General features: G+C 47.7%; 1 protein-coding gene across 1 annotated transcript in view; it reads right to left on the bottom strand.

Annotated features, from left to right (window-relative positions):
* The window catches only part of ITGA8 (integrin subunit alpha 8), a 266,086-nt gene that overhangs the window by 81,297 nt on the left and 164,489 nt on the right, over positions 1-20,300 (bottom strand). Inside the window, exons 17-19 of the mRNA XM_040352410.1 lie at positions 14,551-14,705; positions 13,019-13,156; positions 5,097-5,164 (exon numbers count right to left, since the gene is read on the bottom strand). Of these exons, the coding sequence (XP_040208344.1) occupies positions 5,097-5,164; positions 13,019-13,156; positions 14,551-14,705 (361 nt within the window). The remainder of the gene's footprint in view (positions 1-5,096; positions 5,165-13,018; positions 13,157-14,550; positions 14,706-20,300) is intronic.

Genomic DNA, 20,300 nt, shown 5'->3' with positions numbered 1-20,300 from the left:
ATCAGGGGTTATAACTCTGCTTGCACTGTGAATGTATAACAGGCACACTTTAAATTTAAAGGAAAGAGAACACTTTTAATGTATTAGTGATCTAAGCAGATCAAAGTAAATATCTATAGAGAAAAAAAAAAAGAAACATATGGAAAATTCCCAAGTCCTCATGTTCTAATCCAGCAGGAGCTGCATCTTGAAGCTGCTTCTGTGTCTCTTAACACTATGGGGATCTACATGGCTCCATATCAAAGCACGGTCACATGCTTGCCCGGAATGCTGAGGGGGTGTGTCGAGGGACAAACTGTGCTTTGAAGTTGAAAGAGACAGGACTCCGAAGTGATGGGGCTCTTCCTATTATTTCAGCACATGGCTATTTCAGGAGGAGAGTTGACTTGAGAATTAATAAAACAAAACTATTTTCAGCATGTTGTATAGCTAATGTGTCCTTTTTGCATCAGAAGGTTTGCTTTGATTTTCACAACTTTACTTCCATTTCCCAAATTTTCAATCCTATATTTAAATGGTTTTAGCCTAAATAGTGAGGCAGTAAGTATGGATGATCATGGCGTGGCACCCTTATCAGCAGGGGCGGACTGACAACTCATGGGGCCCCCGGGCAATAGAAGATTATGGGCCCCCCCGGGCTTACAGATGGTCACCAAGCCAGGAGGCATTACAGAGAGGGAAGCTAAAATCTCAGGATTTTCACATCAAAAGCATGTCGGTTTTGGACATATCAGGGACAGATGTAAAAAAAACCACAGATTTTTACATACTGTCCCTGGTTTTAATGAGCCTGGCAACCCTGATGGGGCCCCTAGTGGCATGGGGCCCCCTAGTGGCATGGGGCCCTCGGGCAGTGCCCGAGTGCCTCAATGGTCAGTCCGCCCCTGCTTATCAGGCCTTAAGAAGAAACCCAATGCTACTAGAAAGATTGCATTTTCAGTTATTCTACGTTGCCCGGCTGGCATGCCAATCAAATTACATCAGTAATTTATGAGCCAGTGATCCAGAAAATGCATGCAGACCGGGATTTCTGATTTCACTGGCTGCATGCTTACTTGGCAGCCCAGAAAGTATACATTTTCAGAAGCACATCAGCAACGGCAAACTTCTCTCAGTAAGGGCTGACTTTAAAAATAATTCAGAAAACCAACAGCATCAATGTGATCAATCATATCAAATATAATGTACAGAACACACAGCTCTTAGGCCTCGTACACACGTCCGAGGAACTCGACGGGCAAAACACATCGTTTTGCTCGTCGAGTTCCTTGTGAAGCCGCCGAGGATCTCGGCGAGCCGAAATTTCCCATTGAACAACGAGGAAATAGAGAACATGTTCTCTATTTCCTCGCCGAGATCCTCGTCGGCTTCCTCGGCCAAAAGTGTACACCCGCCCGGGTTTCTCGGCAAAATCCAGCTCCGATCGAGTTTCTGGCTGAATTCTGCCGAGAAACTCGGTCGTGTGTACGGGGCCTAACTGTCAAAAAAAAGTCACCAAGCAGCCACCAAAGTTATTTAGCATTTATGCATTTTTTGAAGGTTCAACTGGTAGTGGCAGCAGTAATCCAAGTGTGAGACAAGGACACCTAGAAAAAGTCCAAGCATGTTTGTCCTGCACTTTAATTCAGCAAGGTGGTACACACGGTTTAGAGATAGAATGCAGTACTACATTCTTTTTCTGAATTTGTTGGAATTAGCGTATATTGCTTCCTAAGCCAGCTGTCTGATTGTCCATTAGTGCAGACTGGTTTCTATTCTTTAGGTACCCACAGTTCAATGCTGCAAGTCTTTAGCATAAAAAAAGGCAACACATGTACTTGTTTTTGTGTTTTATCAGCACTCAGCCTTTTCACCCAGCAGCAAGCTCCCACATCAGAGAGAGAGAGAGAGCCCTGAGCATATGTCAGCTGCCACATACAAAGAGGAGAGAGAGAGAGAGAGAGAGAGAGAGAGAGAGAGAGAGAGAGAGGGAAAAGCCATTAATATTAGTCAGCTCAAATATATAAAGGAGAGAGAGAGCCCTGAGCATCAGACAGCTCACATACTGTATATACAAGTCTGTGAGCAGCTGTGACTAATAATGAGATTTGGCTAACAGGGAAAAAACGGACCAAAGAATGGAGGCTGTATCTTTCCCAAAGATCTACAGAGCCTCTGGGCTCTAGGACCCAGACTTGAACTTATTAAGACCCGAGAAACCAAAGTCTGTTGTCTTCAAAGCAGGCACAAACCCTGGAATGCCTCACAATGTGTAGGTGAGGAACCCAGGTCACACATACACACCGGCTGGGGTTCTAGTTTTTAGCTTAAATGAATCTGTGCTGTGCCACTTTTATGGTAAAGCAACCAATAAACTTTAAATATTGTCCCTTCAGCTGCACATACTTATCTTCCTTTAGATACCCTAATGCTCTGTTTGGCCACTAGCAGTGAAAGGGAGGGAGCTCTTGGAGTCACAACCTGGAGCTTACACAGTGTTGAGGACTACTTTCCTGCCCCCATGTGTTAAATGTTTGAGCAGCTAAACTCCAAACATTAGCACTTCAACATGAGGAAAAGTTGCCCGTAAGCCCGGCACAGTGGGCAATTTCTAATATGGCTGTGTACATTTGCGAGGAATGCGCACACACGTATTGGAGGCAAACGTGCTGCCACATGCAATGTGCGACAGATCCTGGCGCCATCTGGTCTTTAAAAGAGTGACTGCTGCACATGGATACTGCTGACTGGTCTTCAGCTTCCTGCTTCCTGTTCCCTTGTTTTACCTATGCTTCTGATTACCCGTTACCGACCCGGCTTGCCATTGGATACCTCTTGTCTCTCTCCCGACTCTGACCTCAGAATGCCTACAGATTTGCTCTTGTTTCCTGTCTTGTGTATGACCTTGGCTTGCCTGACCACATCTCTGCTCTTCTGTCTGCTGACCACTGTCTCACTGACCTTTGCAACCGTCCCTGACTACACATTCTGCTTTGCCCTGTCTGCTGTGATCCGCCTTGGTGTCTACTTGCTATACCTACCTGCAGTACTCACCTGTTGCTCCAGCTTAGAGTACTTACCTGCTGTATCCAGCCTGCTGCACTTACAACTGTAACCTGCTTCCTACTGTACGCAGCCCGCAATAACCATTAGCTCTCCTGGGTCCTACTGCTACCTCATCTGGTATCGACCTGCAGAGAGATCTCCACACCTACATCTCTAATGCCTCGTACACACGACCGAGTTTCTCGGCAAAAACCAGCAAGAAACTTGCTGGTATTTTTTTTTTGCCGAGGAAACCGGTCGTGTGTACTCTTTTCGACGAGGAAACTGTTGAGGATCTCGTCGAGCCAAAAAGAGAGCATGTCTTCTTTTTCGACGGAAATGGGGAAATTTGGCTCGCCAAGATCCTCGACAGCCTAACAAGGAACTCAACGAGCAAAACGATGTATTTCGCCCGTTGAGTTTCCCGGTCGTGTGTACGAGGCTTTATATGAGGCACAGCAGGCAATCCCTGCTTCTTTGGGCTTTGTGTTCCCTGTTTCCACCTTCAGGCACACCGAGCCACAAGGAGGGCCCTCTTAGCATTTCAGCTTCAGGACCAGGGACGTGACAGTAAGTCACATGATCTTTATACTTGAAATTACTGAGTATGTTTCTTCCCTCCCAATAGCTGAATTGAGTGATGGGGGAGTAAAGGGAAGTTAAGGGCTTCTGCTGTGGCTGCTTTTAAGTTAATCTGTTGCTTTAACTTGCATTTGACAAGTACAGGTTTCTCTTTACATCCAGGTATGAAAACTGTTGCTTTGCTTGCTTCCATTCATTCGGCAGTTGGGACACAGACACAGTTCTCCGCCGCCAGTCCGCCTCTGATACTATGTATGAACGGAGCGGTGGCTGCCTGCTGATGCTGAGATTTCATTTCTTGTTGCAGAGAGAAGAGAATAGGAACACCAGTGTCCAGGTGCTCCTAGGCAGCAGTGCACCCTAGGCGGCTGCCTAGTGGTAGCACTGGCCCTGGCACCACCATCTCCTTGGGCCCATTGCAGTTTATGGGTGCTGCAGTTTCTGCCTACAATCAGTGTGAGAGGCCTGATGAATCCAGTTGTACAGGGTTTATTCAAATTTCGATAATACTAAACTGAGTTGACTTTAGCATGGTGGCAATGTTTTTCACGGATTTACTTTCTTGGTTCCCTGGCACTGACTTTTAATTATTTCCTGGACTAAAGCACAAAGCAGTAAAACATGTTTACTTTGTTGCTTGTGGGTGGGTTACAGTGGAAGACAACTTAATAATAACCCAAATGCCTTTATGTTTTAGCCCTCTAGATGGATACATCCTTTTGTATTCAAATGTTTATCTAAATCAGGAAACGGCATGATTGCAACCATGCACTGACTCATACGGCGGACACTAACATCCTATAGCTTGCATCAGTATAACTCGATAATCACAGCATATAGAACAAATAACGGTTATTACAAAGTGATCATTTTGTAGTCTGCCACACCAAATGATAATATTTAGTGCGAATTAAGCCTACCTAATTAACCGCGTATGAACTTAAATTCCGTCTGGAGACAGTGCTCCGTCGGGCCGGTTTAAACTGACATACACAAACAATCACAATTACAGTTAAATATATACAGTAGGCCTCCGGAACTTCAACAAATCAGCTTTGGCTTTAGGACACTTTTTATTTATTCTTCTTTCTGTAGGGGTCTTTGGATTGCCCTACACACATTTATTTAAGCCTGCAGACCCCCCCCCCCCTTGGCCTCAGGGGACCTGAAAAATATCTTTAGATACAAAGGCAAAATTATTTCGTGTTAAAAAAAAAAAAAAGACAACTATTCTGTGCTGTATTTATAAGATGTTTGGCCTTGACTTCACTTTGTGATCTGCATTCGTATTGTTCTACAAATTGTAGTAGAATTTCGCTTCTGTGTATATATTAGTTTAACATTTTGCCGAGTGCTGTCATTTCCTGTTAAAACAAACATCACAGATTGGGGTCCTGAGTAAGTTATAGCGGCTCTTCCTAATTTTTTTTCCTTTATTTTTCAAAGCATGCATTCAATAAACTAAGGGAAATTTATTTATTCAGACTTACAATTGGGCCGCTAGTTTCAGGTCAGGAATGCACATATTGTCTTCTCCACAATCTACGAGAATGTGTGCCTGTACAGGAAAAAAAACACAACATGATGAAGATGTTGGTTTATGTTTTATTCATTCTAGATCTTTATTCGAGTTCTCAATTCTTATCTGCTTCAAATGAAAGTTGAACTACAAGCAAACAGATAAAACACAGTTGTAATACAAATGAGGAGGGCAGTAGTAGGTGTCCAAGGATCTGTATTTCAATCCCGCCAATTCCGAGATTTACATACCCAGGGGTCTCCAAACTGCGGCCCGAGGGCCAGATGTGACCCTCTCCTAGCCTTTATCTGGCCCTTGGTGCTTTATTCCTCCCACTGATATGAGGCACTATTCTTCCCACTGACACCAACAAGGGGGCACAACTTCTTTCACCGATACCAATGATGGGATACAATTACTCCTACTAATAGGGGCACTACTCCTTATCCTACTGACTGCAAACTCTGAGGCCATATTTACTCTGACCAATGCTGGGCCCGGGGATTTTTTTACCCCAGCTGGCCACAATGCGGCCCTCCTAAAGTCTGAAGGACAATAAACTGGCCCTTGGTTTGAAAAGTTTGGAGACCCCTGGCCTAACCAGACAACAGTACATAGTCAAAGCAGTATTAAACATACTTCACCGCTACACATAGACTGAAGGGCAGATATGTTTAGGGCTCATATGCTAATAAATTGCAAACTACAAAAGTGACACTTCTAATTCCTATGACGATGATAGGCTGTAATCTTGTAAGCACTAGCTCAGCCTACAAAATGACTGCCAACACAAATTCCTAAATCCAGAAGGCAAAGCGCAACATGCCAAACTGTCCATACCAAACAATTTAGAAATATTCTTTTATTAAGTGAAATTTGATTGTCTGTTATGCCTAATAGTAGTCAGTGCCATTCAACTGGATAAAGGCGTAACTAGATCCTCCAGAGCCCTGGTGCAAGAAACCACGAACGGCCACCCTGACCCCCACCTTCCTTCGGAGCCTGGGGACCTTTCCACTCATCCTGGGGCCCTTTTTTCCCATTGTGGGCCTTTTATTATGAACTCTTTTACATGTTCTGCAGCGGACGCCCTTCATGCCATCTTAGGTAGGTTTGCCACCTTTTCTTCAAGCCAAATGCGGCATTTTTTGTAGTATACACTATATACATCATTTGTGATTAAAGAACATTTGTAATCATATAGATTTAAGCCCCCTTACATCGGAGTCCACTGAGTCCCCCTTTACATCAGAATCCACTGAGCCCACCTTTACATCAGAGTCTGCAGAGACCCCCTATACATCAGAGGCCACAGAGCCCCCCTATACATCAGAGGCTGCAAAGCCCCCCATTACATCAGAGTCCGCAAAGCCCCCATTTACATTAGACCCAACAGAGCCCCCTTTACAGAGTCCACAGAGCCATCCTTTACATCAGAGTCCACAGAGTGCCCCTTACATCAGACTCTTCAGAGCCCCCCTAACATCTGAGTCCACAGAGCCCCCCTTACATTGAAGTTTTTAGAATTTACACTTACACTGTAAGGGAGGATCTCTGTGGACTTTGGTGTAAGGGGAAACTCTGATGTAAGAGGTAACCCTGATGTAAGGGGGGTCTTAAGCCCCCCTTACATCAGAGTCCACAGAACACCCCTTACATCTGAGTCCCTCTTACATTAGAGTACTCACTGGGATGCAGAAGAGAGACGGGAGGGGAGACTTCACAGTGGATGGAGAAGCATCGGCTGTTGGTACCTTTCTCCTTCGGGCTGTTGGACTTCAAACTTCCCACCCACACTTCCCCTTCTCTGAGGCACAGAACTGCTGGGGAGAGACACTCTCAGAGCCTGGCAGCCAGCACCCTGCTGAGGAGCCACAGTGCGGGCTCTTGGCGAAACTCCAGGGCCCGGTTGCAAATGTAATCTTTGCGGCCCTGGTAGTTCCTCCACTACAACTGGAGTTGTTTTATAATGTTAAAGACGTTTCACAACTCACTTCCAATCAATGCCAGGAATATACACTAGCATTTACAGCCACACAGGTAGCTCAGCTACCTTTATCTAATCACCATGGAATGTGTCAAGGCAAATGTTGATTGTCCAAGAAAATTATAAGAGGTGTAAAAGAAAGTGAAGCTGCCCTGTTCTACTTGCAAAATCCAATCACCATCGTGCCAATAAGTAGGAGGCAGGTGTTAATCTTTTAAGTTACACAGATGACACTTTCCATCTTGTTCTTGGACAAACAACATCTACCTTGGCACGTTCCATTGTGCTTGAGGTTTGATGACTTAATGTGTGGCCTACATTTTTGGGTATGTTTCTGACACTCATTTGAACTGAGAAAGCTACTTTGATAAGTAGGAGAACCGGAAAACCTCAATATTATTAAAGAACAAGTCCAGTTGAATGTGACTAACTATTTCTAGGTATACCACAACATGAAAAATTAGAACCTTCACAAACATTGGCTGCTATAGCATGTTGCATTTTGTACTTTATCATTACTAACTGTCCTGATATACAGATTAAATATTTAAGTCTATTTGACTTATACTCCTTAAAGTTTAAGTTTAATTATTTTTTGTAAATCAGCATAAGGGACAGAACATACATTAGGTGAGAAGTGCCCCTTGTGCTGGTGGCTGCTCTCTTAGTTGAAATCTTCTGTCATCTAACCCACCCGGCCCATAACTTCACATCAATAAACTGTCAGTGCTGCAGGGGTTAATACAAGCTGCTGGACTTGTCACGGGCACCCTTCAAGAATGCAGACTATGCCTGCTTTGTAAGCCCTCTCCTCTATTCAAAGAAGTTGTAATATAGCATCCAGCAATTAAAAGGGCTCTATGAATGCAGCACTGGAAGACTATTGCTGCATTGGTATGGGGGAGGGAAAGAAATATTTCAACTAAGAGAGTAGCGACAAGCACAAGGTACACTTCTCATTCAATGCAAGTACTATCCCTTGAGTTAAAAAAATGAAATTTAGGCTTTAACCACTTAAGGACCACCCCACGCAGATATACTGTACCTGTACGTGATTTTGTGCACTGGGCGTGCCGCTGTTGACCCGCTCCCACTGTGATTGGACACAGCAGGAGCCAATCAGGGGTTCTGCCAGGAACAACTGATTGTTGACAGGAAAGGTGTCAGGTCACCTGTGGCCAGATGACAAGTGCACCCCGTTGGAGTCAGGGGTGCACCACAAGGTAGTGAACCCTATAGCAGACTGCTGCGGATGGACCACAGAAAGTATATGGAGGAGAGGTTCACTGGGGCACAAACAGGGACCCTACAGGAAGTTTGAGCCCAAGATTCCCCAGGGCGCGGAATCTAAGATCCAGCTGGTATTCATCAGAGCCTCTAGTGGTGAGGATGGCCTTCGCTGCAACTGGATCCAGGTCACGGCCCCCGGAGTCCCCTAGGTCACGCTCCCTAGGGAGAGAGGGGAAGCAGCCACTCAGGACACAGAGAAAGTGAGGGATAAGCCAAGGTCAGGGCAACAGGCAGGCGATGATAACCAAGGGACAGGCCAAGGGTCAGGGTCACAGGCAAACAGGAGTAGTCGGAGACAAGCCAAAATCGGTACACAGAAATAATGTAGCACACGGCAAGCAGGAACACAATGCTAACAAACAACGTTGATCAGCAAAGCAGACCTGCAGTGAACTGGTTAATATAGAGTTCCTGGGATGGCCTGGGGTGGAACCATACAGGGACGAGAGATGATAAAGGCAGCCAGATGAGAGACTCTGGCCTCTAATGAACACATGGAGAGAAAGGTAAGCTGCCAGACATACTACATATCCATGACAGTACCCTCCCTCTTATGAGGCCTCCCCCTTCCCCGCCTGGGCCCGGGTTTAGAGGGGAACTTCAGATGAAACTTTTTTAACAGATGAGGCGCAAAGACCTCAGATGCAGTGATCCAAGACCTCTCCTCAGGACCGAACCCTTTCCAATGAACAAGGTACTGAAGAGCGCCTCAACAGAGTCGGGAATCCAGAATTTGACTGACCTTGTACTTCTGATTATCCTCAGAGACCGGCGCCATGGTAGGGAGGGGACGAGAGAACTTATTGAAGACTAAAGGCTTCAGAAGAGCAACATGGAAGGAGTTAGCTATTTTGAGGCTTTTGGGAATCTGGAGTTTGAAACAAACCGGATTCAGTTTAGAAATTATAGTGTATGGACCAATGAATCTCGGAGCAAACTTCAGAGAAGGAACTCGGAGCTTGATGTTCCTGGTGGAAAGCCAGACTTTGTCCCCTGGCTGAAGAGAAGGCGGTTTACGCCTGCGGCGGTCAGCAAAGCCTTGGAATTTGTCGGCAGCTGCCCGGAGGGAATCATGAACGTCACTCCACATAGAATCATAGTCATGGGAAGAGGAAGTTGAGGATGTCTTCCATAAACTGAGAAAAAGGGTGTTCTCTGCGAACTGGAATTTACATGATTGTTATGAGAAAATTCCGCCCACAGAAGTAGAGAGGACCAATCAACATGATGAGCAGAGACTAAGGTGCGAAGAAAAACCTCTAACTCCTGATTAACCCTCTCAGTCTGTCCATTGGATTGAGGATGGTAAGAAGAGGAAAAATCCAAGACAATATTGAGGGATTTGCAAAAGGCTCTCCAGAAGCGAGATGTAAATTGAACACCCCTGTCAGAAACAATATGAGAAGGAACCCCATGGAGGCGGGACATTTCTCTAATAAAAATGGGAACCAAGGCAGGGGCAGAAGGAAGGCCAGGAAGAGGAACAAAATGAGCCATCTTGGAGAACCAATCGACTACCACCCAAACGACCGTATTACCCCCAGACAGTGGGAGATCGGTGATAAAATCCATGGCAATATGAGTCCAGGGCTCCTTAGGAATGGGCAATGGCATGAGGAGACCAGCAGGAGCCTATGTGGAGGATTTAGACTGAGCACAAACATGACAAGCCTTGACATAGTCTTTGACATCCGAGCGGAGATTAGGCCACCAGTAGTGACGACTGATGAGTAAGAAAGACCAGAGGAATCCAGCGTGGCCTGCCACCTTGGAATCATGTCCCCAAGGAAGGATCTTAGCTTTTAGTTCAGTGAGGACAAAGGTCTTACCAGGAGGAATTTTTGAGTCCAGGGTGGTAGAATGAGCAACAATGCATGAGGTTGGGATGATTGGCTCAGGTTCAGGAGTGGACTCCTCATCCAAAGTGTCAAAGGGCCTAGAGAGCGCATCAACCCGACCGTTGCAGGAACCAGGTTTGTACGTAATCGTGAAATTGAAACGGGAAAAGAAGAGACTCCACCTGGCATGTCTGGGATTCAGATGTTTAGCATTCTGTAGGTACTGTAAATTCTTGTGATCGGTGAAGATCGTTATGAAGTGAGGGGAACCCTCCCAAAGATGACGCCACTCTTCTAACACCAGTTTGATTGCGAGAAGTTCCCGGTCGCCGATGGCATCATTTTTCTCTGCCTGGGAAAATGTCTTGGAAAAGAACGCACATGGTTGACGTCTCTTCTCAAAGAGTTGAAAAAGCACAGCTCCCACCCCTATTGAAGAAGCGTCCACTTCACTAAAGAATGCATCCCCAGGATTGGGTCTCCTCAAGAGAGGTCCAGAAACAAAGGCCTGTTTCAGGTCGTGAAACGCAGAGACAGCTTCGGGAGGCCAGTCTTTGGCATTAGCACCCTTCTTGGTCAAAGCGATAATAGGCGCGGCAATGGAAGAGTAATTCCTTATGTACTGCCTATAATAATTTGTGAAGCCAAGAAAGCGCTGTGTGGCCTTGAGGCTAGCAGGAAGAGGCCAGTTGGTAATGGCCAAGACCTTCCCAGGATCCATACGAAGACCCAAACTTGAGACAAAGCATCCCAGAAATAGGACCTCAGAACATTCAAAGGAACATTTCTCCAGCATGGCATAGAGATTATTCTCTCTAAGGCACTGAAGAACAGTGCGGACATGGTTTCTGTGGACTAGTAGATTTTCCGAAAAGATAAGAATGTCATCCAGATAGATGACAACAAACTGGTACAGCAGGTCCCTGAAGATTTCATTGACAAGGTTTTGAAACACAGCTGGGGCATTACACAACCCAAAAGGCATAACCAGGTATTCGTAATGGCCGTCTCGAGTGTTAAATGCAGTCTTCCATTCGTCACCCTCTCGTATTCGAATAAGGTTGTACGCGCCCCTGAGATCCAACTTGGTGAAAATGGAGGCAGCCTTTAACCTATCGAGTAGCTCAGATATTAAGGGTAAGGGGTATCAATTTTTAATAGTAACAGCGTTTAAACCTTGATAGTCGGTGCAGGGTCTCAAGGTACCATCCTTTTTGGCAACGAAAAAGAACCCCGCTCCTGCAGGCGATGAGGATTTCCGGATGAAACCTCTCTCAAGATTCTCTGCGACATACTCCGACATTGCCTGGGTCTCTGGGATGGACAAAGGGTAGGTACGGCCCCTGGACAGAGTTCCCCCAGGGACAAGATCAATGGCACAGTCAAAAGACCTGTGGGGAGGAAGCACCTCAGCTGATTTCTTACAGAACACATCCTGGTAATCGCTGTATGCAGCGGGAAGATCAGAAGATACAGATGTGGTAGCAACCGGAAGTCTCTCCTTGGGAACCACCTTGAAAAGACATGATGAGAAACATGAGGGACCCCAAGCCAGGATCTGCCCAGAGACCCAGTCCACATGGGGAGAGTGGAGCTGTAGCCAAGGAAGGCCCAAAACAATGGGGGCAGAGGCTTTGGGTAGAATGAGAAAGGATATTCACTCCTGGTAGAAAATTCCTTACCGACATCCTAATAGGCAGCCTCTGGAAGCGAATAGGGCCCCCTGGGAGGACAGTGCCATCAATTGCTGAGACTACCAATGGCGTAGTGAGGGGTGAAAGGGTAAGCTTCATAGAAGAAGCAGTTCTCCAGTCCATAAAATTGACGGCTGCCCCAGAATCCAGATATGCAAGGGTCGATTGAGGAGAAGTGCCTACATGCAGGAACACCGGAAGAAGAAGAAGACGGAAAGGGTCCAATACTCGACCTTCTAAATGTATTAGACCCGAGCGTTTCCCGGGCGAAGCAAGCAGGAGTCACGAAAGTGACCCTTGCCTCCACAATAGAGACACAAGCCCAGAGTTCTGCGCCTAGCACATTATTCGGGGGTTAGTCTGGTCTGGCCCAGCTGCATAGGTTCCTCAGCAGGTAGAGGATGCTCCACGGGACAAAGTGAGGGGAGCTCAGACTGACTAGGGCCTAGGGAGTGTTGGCGTCTTTTTTTTATGGACCTCTCCTGAAAACGAATATCGATCTGATTGCACAAGGAAATGACATCGTCCAGACCGGCGGGGATGGTTCTTCCCGCTAATTCGTCTTTCACTCGTAAAAGAATATATTGGCCTAAGTTGATGAATAAATTCAATTTTTTTTTTTTTAGGATATGTTTTATACCAGAAAGTAAAACATTTTTTTTTTTACAAAATTGTCGTCCTTTTTTTGTTTATATTGCAAAAAATAATGGTACCACCAAAAGAAAGCTGTATTTGTGAGAAAAAAGGACATGAAGTTTATTTGGGTACAGCGTCACATGACCGCGCAATTGTCAGTTAAAGTGCCTTATCGCAAAAAAATGGCCTGGTCATGAAGGGGGGTAAAACCTTCTGGGGCTGAAGTGGTTAAATTTTAGAGGCATCAGCGTTTACTTCCATCTAAAAAAAAAAGTATTTTATATTTGCAGGCAGTTGAATAATGCCCTACATTTTATTCTATTGTCTTCTATTTTATTCTTTTCTATTTTTGAAATAATGATCTGCCAGAAATAAACGCAAACACATGTTTGACACATGCATTTCTGGCTTGGGCTTTGTAGGCAGGCAGTGTTGAGACATACTGTACCTGTTTCTGTAATCGTGCCTCCCTAAATCGGTTTAATATTGGTTTCAATTCCAGTTCATTCAAGAAGGCAGATTCATCCAAACTGTAATTCAAGCTGACAGTAATGGGGGTGAGTTTGTCTCGAAATTCTGATTCTTCCTACAGGAAAAGTCAACAAAATAGCCTAAAATAGCTTGTAGAAAACAATATAATATTACTGGATCTAAAAATACACAATTTAGGCATTCATATACTGTATATTGTTAGCAAACACATCATTATAGTTTTACACCAAATATTGTTATAAATAATAAACTGACATGTAGAAATCTCACTCTTAGGCCGGGTACTAACGAGCAAACCTGTACGATGAAACCGGTCCGTCGGACCGTTTTCACCGTACATGTCTGCCAGAGGGCTTCTGTACGATGGCTGTACTAACCATCGTACAGAAGTCTGCGCGTAAACAATACGCGGGGCGTGTCCGCGTCGTCGCCGCGACAATGACGCGGCGATGACGCGGAGACGTGGGCGGGCCTGCCATTTAAAGGCTTCCACGCATGCGTCGAATGACTTTGACGCATGCGTGGAAGCCTTTAGGGCGCTCGGACATGTACGATAGGTCTGTACTGACGACCGTACATGTCCGAGCGGGCAGGATTCCAGCGGACGGTTTTAAAACACGTCCAGGAATATTTGTCTGCTGGGAAAAGGCCCGGCGGGCAAATGTTTGCTGGAATTCGGCCCGCTCGCGCCTACACACGACCGAACATGTATGCTGAAACTGGTCCGCGGACCAGTTTCAGCATACATGTTTGGTCGTGTGTACGGGGCCTTAGGTGATAGTTATAACAATAGTCTCCTGAGGAAGTCCTTGTGAAGAAACGCGTTGAGGCGGATGTGATGCCAGATGCAGGTGAAAGTCTCGGGATTCTTATGTATGGGAATGATAACCAGGCATATCAGCATTTATGAAGAATTTTTATGTGAATACCGAATTGTTATTAAATAAAAGCTCTTATTCTAACAGTATTGAGAAAGCAGTTAGGCGCTGTTCACACCTGTGCGCTTCGCACACCTCCCCAGCACATCAAAAGAGCATGAAAAATAGTCCCCTTGAAATCCTATTAAGTGTTCACATCTGTGGCCAGGATTTTTTTTTTCGCCGGGCGCACGTACGTTTGTGAATCGGCGTATCTAAGTCATTTGCATATTCTACGCTGAAAATGACGGAAGCGCCACCTAGCGGCCAGCGTAAGTATGCACCCTAAGATACGACGTTGTAAGAGACTTACGCCAGTCGGATCTTAGCCTAATTCCGGCGTATCTTGCTTTCTGAATACAGAAATAAGATACGCCGGCGCAGCTTTGAATTTACGCAGCGTATCTATAGATATTCAATGCTGAATCTAGCCCACAGTTTTATGTAATTGACATAATCTATTTATATAAGGATATAGTGCTGCTATATATATATTAAGACTATAACAATAGCTTAGCTTTACTTTCATTTATAAGTAACATGTTTGTTGCAGCTCCAGTTAAATACTTACTCTTAGATAAACATCAAAGTTTTGGCACTGCGTCTCCTTTTCCCGTCCTACTACGAGTTGAAACGTGTGCTGCGCATTATTGTGGTCAAGGAACAGTGTCCTCTTCACGGCTCCTTTCTGTTTCAACCAGTCCAACTCAAGATCAACATTAAGAACTGTGGAGTAAGAGATATATAAAGATAAATATTCCCAATGCAGGAAATAAGACATTAGAAGTTTGACTACAGATATCGCTTGAATTAGTCATCCACCATCCAAGGCCAGTTCGCTCTCCATCTTTCACCCTGGTCATTGTGCTATGATGAGACATGTGATGTCACATCAAAGGAACGCCAAATGTCTGTCTACTGTCAGAAGGCACATTTGGCCACGATAGCTAACATAAACTAAAGTATAACTCCCGCTAAGATCTGTTTTTGTAGTTTTAGACAGAATGGGAGCAGCCAGACCATCTGCACTGGCGATACTTCCCTTCACTTCCTGTCCAGAGACACAAAAGGTAGTGCAAAGCTTCCTAAATTTGGAGGACACCACTGACAGCTGTTGCTGTATCAAAAGCTAGTGTGAACAGGCAAATTCAGATTGATATTAAAGTGTTACTAAATCCAGAAGCCTATTCACTATACCGGGTCTCCCACAGTACACAGAACATGGCAATGCAATTATTTTAGTAAATATATACTGCTAAATACCTTTTCTCATCAGCAGTGTATAGCAGTCTTGTAACTTCTATCAGTGTCCAGCCAAGCACTGGTTAAAGGTTGTAGGAGGAGTTTTCTGACTGTCCTATGAGACTGCAAGACCACTGACCCTTTGTCTGGACAGTGCTGATTGACCCTGTGCTGATCGACTGCAGTTGACCTCCTTCTGATCTCCTTCTAAGCTATATGAACCTGCTTCTGGATAATTATATATTCCTACAGACTTACACTGAAAGAAGCAATTCTGATGGAGAAAAGACTACTGTCAAAGGTGCTTAGTTTACTTAAATTAGAGTAAACCTTGCAAGCAACTTAAAAAATGGAAATCAATTAGAATATTAGCTGATAGCACTCCTCACATTCCCAATCTCAATCTCACAAACCAATAATTAAATTACAATTCCATAATTAATTTTTGTGATTTAACAAACAAATGATTGTTCCAATATTTGAATTAATAAATAGGTAAAAAGGTAATAAAATTGATAACAAATTTATAAGAGTGCAGTCCCATCAGTGAGAAATATCTCCTTGTGCGTCTCACTTTGTTCGTGTATAACCACTTATTGCTCAATCAATATACCGATATTTTTAATTACTTGTGCTCCCCCGTCAGATGTCCTCTCACCTTATGATCTGTGACCTCACATTTAAGTTGGTCAAATAACGCTTTTTAGTCCTTCCAGGACCAGAGCAATGGATAAACCTTTTCTCCCTCTTCCTGCTCCTTAATGTCGCTGCTATTTAGCCTCAAGCCATGACAGTATCATCAGAGCCATATGTAAAGGAAAGGTTCGCCAATAGTGCTTATATCAGAAAAAAAACGATTTATTTATCCGAAAAATGCAACTCACATTAGCAGGGTGCACTCATACCGCTTTAAAATCCTTTTGAAATATATCTGTGACACTGCATCAGCCGTATGTCTAAAAAATCTTCGGGTATGAGCTCTGTGCCATCCTGTTGCCCCTCTACTATGCGCTATGCCGCATGGACACACGGCTTCCTTAGGGGGAAATTCTCCATGGAATCCCCCTGAGGAAGCCACGTGTCCCTGTGGCGTAATGCGTAGAGGAGGGGCAACAGGACGGCACGGAGCTCTTACCTCGAAGGAGATTTTTTTTAGACATATGGCTGGTGCAGTATCATGGATAGCATTAAGGAGGAGAAAAGGACATCTGGTCAGGGAAGGACTAAAAAGCATTATTTGTTCGAACACAAATGTGAGGTGAGAGCACATATGGGGGAGCATGGGTGATTTGAAATATCGGTACATTAATTGGCAATGCAAATTACAATGAAATTCTATAAACAGGTCTCAAATCCAGTTACTATGAGATGCAAGAGCATCATAAAAAAAACTCTTACCTCTCTTGAGTCAGCCAAATATTCCTTCATTTGTGTCTCATACACTCCCCCTCCCAGACACTGCAGCTCACAGTGCATGAGTTTCAACAGCACAGTCAGTATTTTGCAATCCAGAAAGCAGTGGGAGGGGATAGGCAAGGCCAGGTGCTGATTGACAAGCTATAGGCTTATTAATCAACAGTGGCAGATACGTAACCTGTAACATTTTTTTATCCTATTGTATTGCAAGCAGTCACAGCCAATGCTGTTTTGTTTTTAGTTGCAGTGCAGCAGTGTTGTCCCCAGTTGGAAAGCTGATGCGTTTCTGGATACAAGCTCAGAGGAAAGGGGCTTATCTCCCGAAACACGTCATGTTTCCAACTGCAGACACTGGGTATCCACCATACTGGAGTTGTGATTTCATGGGCTTTTATTTCTTCTAATGTTTTAGAGTATGTTTTTGACTTTTTAATAAATTGAATATTGTGTTGAAGGTAATGCACAAGGCGTTTACATCCTCCTTTTTATTGTAGAAAAAAACCTCTGATAGGGGTCCCAGCAGGCCCGGACTGGGATAAAAAATAGGCCCGGGCATTTTGGATTGAGCAGCCCGTGACATGTTAACCGGCCCTTTCCCCACTCTTAACCCTGACGGAATCCCGGAAGAGGTGTGTGTGTGTGTGTGGGGGAGGGTAGGCGAGGGGGGACCAGGAAAGAGCATAGGGGGGTGGAGAGCACAGGGAATAACCTTGAGAACATGGGGTGGGGTGAGAGCACAAGTGAGGCAGGGAACACAGGGAGGAAGAGGAGAGCACAGGGGGGCAGCGAGAGCATGGGGGAGGTGGAGAGCACCGGGAGGTGGCGGAGAGCACGGGGGGGGGGGGTGGGGGGTGGAGATTACAGGGGGCGGGGAGAGCATGGGGGGATGTGGAGAGCACGGGGGATGTAGAGAGTGGGGAGCACAGGGGGGGGGATGTGGAGAGAACAGGGGGATGTGGAGAGAACAGGGGGATGTGGAGTGTGGAGAGCACAGGGGGGATGTGGAGAGCACAGGGGGGATGTGGAGTGTGGAGAGCCCAGGGGGGATGTGGAGAGCACAGGGGGGATGTGGAGTGTGGAGAGCCCAGGGGGGATGTGGAGTGTGGAGAGCACAGGGGGGATGTGGAGAGCACAGGGGGGGGATGTGGATAGCACAGGGGGGGATTTGGAGAGCACAAGGGGGAGATGTGGAGCAAAGGGGGGAGATGTGGAGAGCTCAGGGGGGAGATGTGGAGAGCACAGGGGGGAGATGTGGAGAGCTCAGGGGGGATGTGGAGAGCACAGGGGGGATGTGGAGAGAACATGGGGGGTGTGGAGAGCTCAGGGGGGATGTGGAGAGCACAGGGGGGGATGTGGAGAGCACAGGGGGGATGTGGAGAGCACAGGGGGGATGTGGAGAGCACAGGGGGGATGTGGAGTGTGGAGAGCACAGGGGGGATGTGGAGTGTGGAGAGCTCAGGGGGGATGTGGGGAGCTCAGGGGGGATGTGGGGAGAGCACAGGGGGGGATGTGGGGAGAACACAGGGGGGGATGTGGAGAGCTCAGGGGGGGATGTGGAGAGCTCAGGGGGGATGTGGAGAGCTCAGGGGGGGATGTGGAGAGCACAGGGGGGGATGTGGAGTGGGGAGAGCACAGGGGGGATGTGGAGTGTGGAGAGCACAGGGGGGATGTGGAGAGCACAGGGGGGATGTGGAGAGCACAGGGGGGATGTGGAGAGCACAGGGGGGATGTGGAGAGAACAGGGGGGATGTGGAGAGAACAGGAGGGATGTGGAGAGAACAGGGGGGATGGGGGATGTGGAGAGAACAGGGGGGATGTGGAGAGAACAGGGGGGATGTGGAGAGAACAGGGGGGATGGGGGATGTGGAGAGCACAGGGGGGATGTGGAGAGCTCAGGGGGGATGTGGAGAGCACAGGGGGGATGTGAAGTGTGGAGAGCACAGGGGGTATGTGAAGTGAGGAGAGCACAGGGGGGATGTGGAGAGCTCAGGGGGGGATGTGGAGAGCACAGGGGGGGGGGATGTGGAGAGCACAGGGGGGGGGATGTGGAGAGCACAGGGGGGGGATGTGGAGAGCACAGGGGGGGGATGTGGAGAGCTCAGGGGGGGATGTGGAGAGCACAGGGGGGGGATGTGGAGAGCACAGGGGGGGGATGTGGAGAGCACAGGGGGCATGTGGAGAGCACAGGGGGGGATGTGGAGAGCTCAGGGGGGGATGTGGAGAGCACAGGGGGGATGTGGAGTGTGGCGAGCAAAGGGGGGATATGGAGAGCACAGGGGGGATGTGGAGAGAACAGGGGGGATGTGGAGAGAACAGGGGGGGTGTGGAGTGTGTAGAGCAGCCAGGGGGGATGTGGAGAGCACAGGGGGGATGTGGAGTGTGGCGAGCACAGGGGGGATGTGGAGAGAACAGGGGGGATGTGGAGAGAACAGGGGGGATGGGGGATGTGGAGAGCACAGGGGGGATGTGGAGAGCTCAGGGGGGGTGTGGAGAGCACAGGGGTGATGTGAAGTGTGGAGAGCACAGGGGTGGATGTGGAGAGCACAGGGGGGATGTGAAGTGTGGAGAGCACAGGGGTGGATGTGGAGAGCACAGGGGGGATGTGGAGTGAGGAGAGCACAGGGGGGATGTGGAGTGAGGAGAGCACAGGGGGGATATGGAGAGCACAGGGGGGATATGGAGAGCACAGGGGGGATGTGGAGTGGGGAGAGCACAGGGGGATGTGGAGTGTGTAGAGCAGCCAGGGGGGATGTGGAGAGCACAGGGGGGATGTGGAGAGCACAGGGGGGATGTGGAGTGTGGCGAGCACAGGGGGGATATGGAGAGCACAGGGGGGATGTGGAGAGAACAGGGGGGATGTGGAGAGAACAGGGGGGATGGGGGATGTGGAGAGCACAGGGGGGATGTGGAGAGCTCAGGGGGGATGTGGAGAGCACAGGGGTGATGTGAAGTGTGGAGAGCACAGGGGTGGATGTGGAGAGCACAGGGGGGATGTGGAGTGAGGAGAGCACAGGGGGGATGTGGAGAACACATGGGAGGGGGGAGAGCTTGGGGGGGATGTGGAAAGCACAGGGGGGAGGAGGAGAGCACATGGGGGATGTGGAGTGTGGAGAGCACAGGGGGGATGTGGACAGCACAGGGGGGGTGTGGACAGCACAGGGGGGATGTGGACAGCACAGGGGGGATGTGGACAGCACAGGGATGTGGACAGCACAGGTAGGGGGGTGTGGACAGCGCAGGTAGGGGGGTGTGGACAGCGCAGGTAGGGGGGTGTGGACAGCGCAGGTAGGGGGGTGTGGACAGCGCAGGTAGGGGGGTGTGGACAGCGCAGGTAGGGGGGTGTGGGCAGCACAGGTAGGGGGTGTGGACAGCACAGCACAGGGGGATGTGGACAGCGCAGGTAGGGGGGTGTGGACAGCACAGGGGGATGTGGACAGCACAGGTAGGGGGGTGTGGACAGCGCAGGTAGGGGGGTGTAGGCAGCACAGGTAGGGGGTGTGGACAGCACAGCACAGGGGGATGTGGACAGCGCAGGTAGGGGGGTGTGGGCAGCGCAGGGGGATGTGGACAGCACAGGTAGGGGGGTGTGGACAGCGCAGGTAGGGGGGTGTGGGCAGCGCAGGTAGGGGGGTGTGGGCAGCGCAGGTAGGGGGGTGTGGGCAG

The sequence above is a fragment of the Rana temporaria genome, chromosome 5, assembly GCF_905171775.1.
Source record: "Rana temporaria chromosome 5, aRanTem1.1, whole genome shotgun sequence".
NCBI classification, from domain to species: domain Eukaryota; kingdom Metazoa; phylum Chordata; class Amphibia; order Anura; family Ranidae; genus Rana; species Rana temporaria.
The sequence above is the reverse complement of the archived record's forward strand: the minus strand, read 5'-3'. Positions and strand labels throughout refer to the sequence as shown.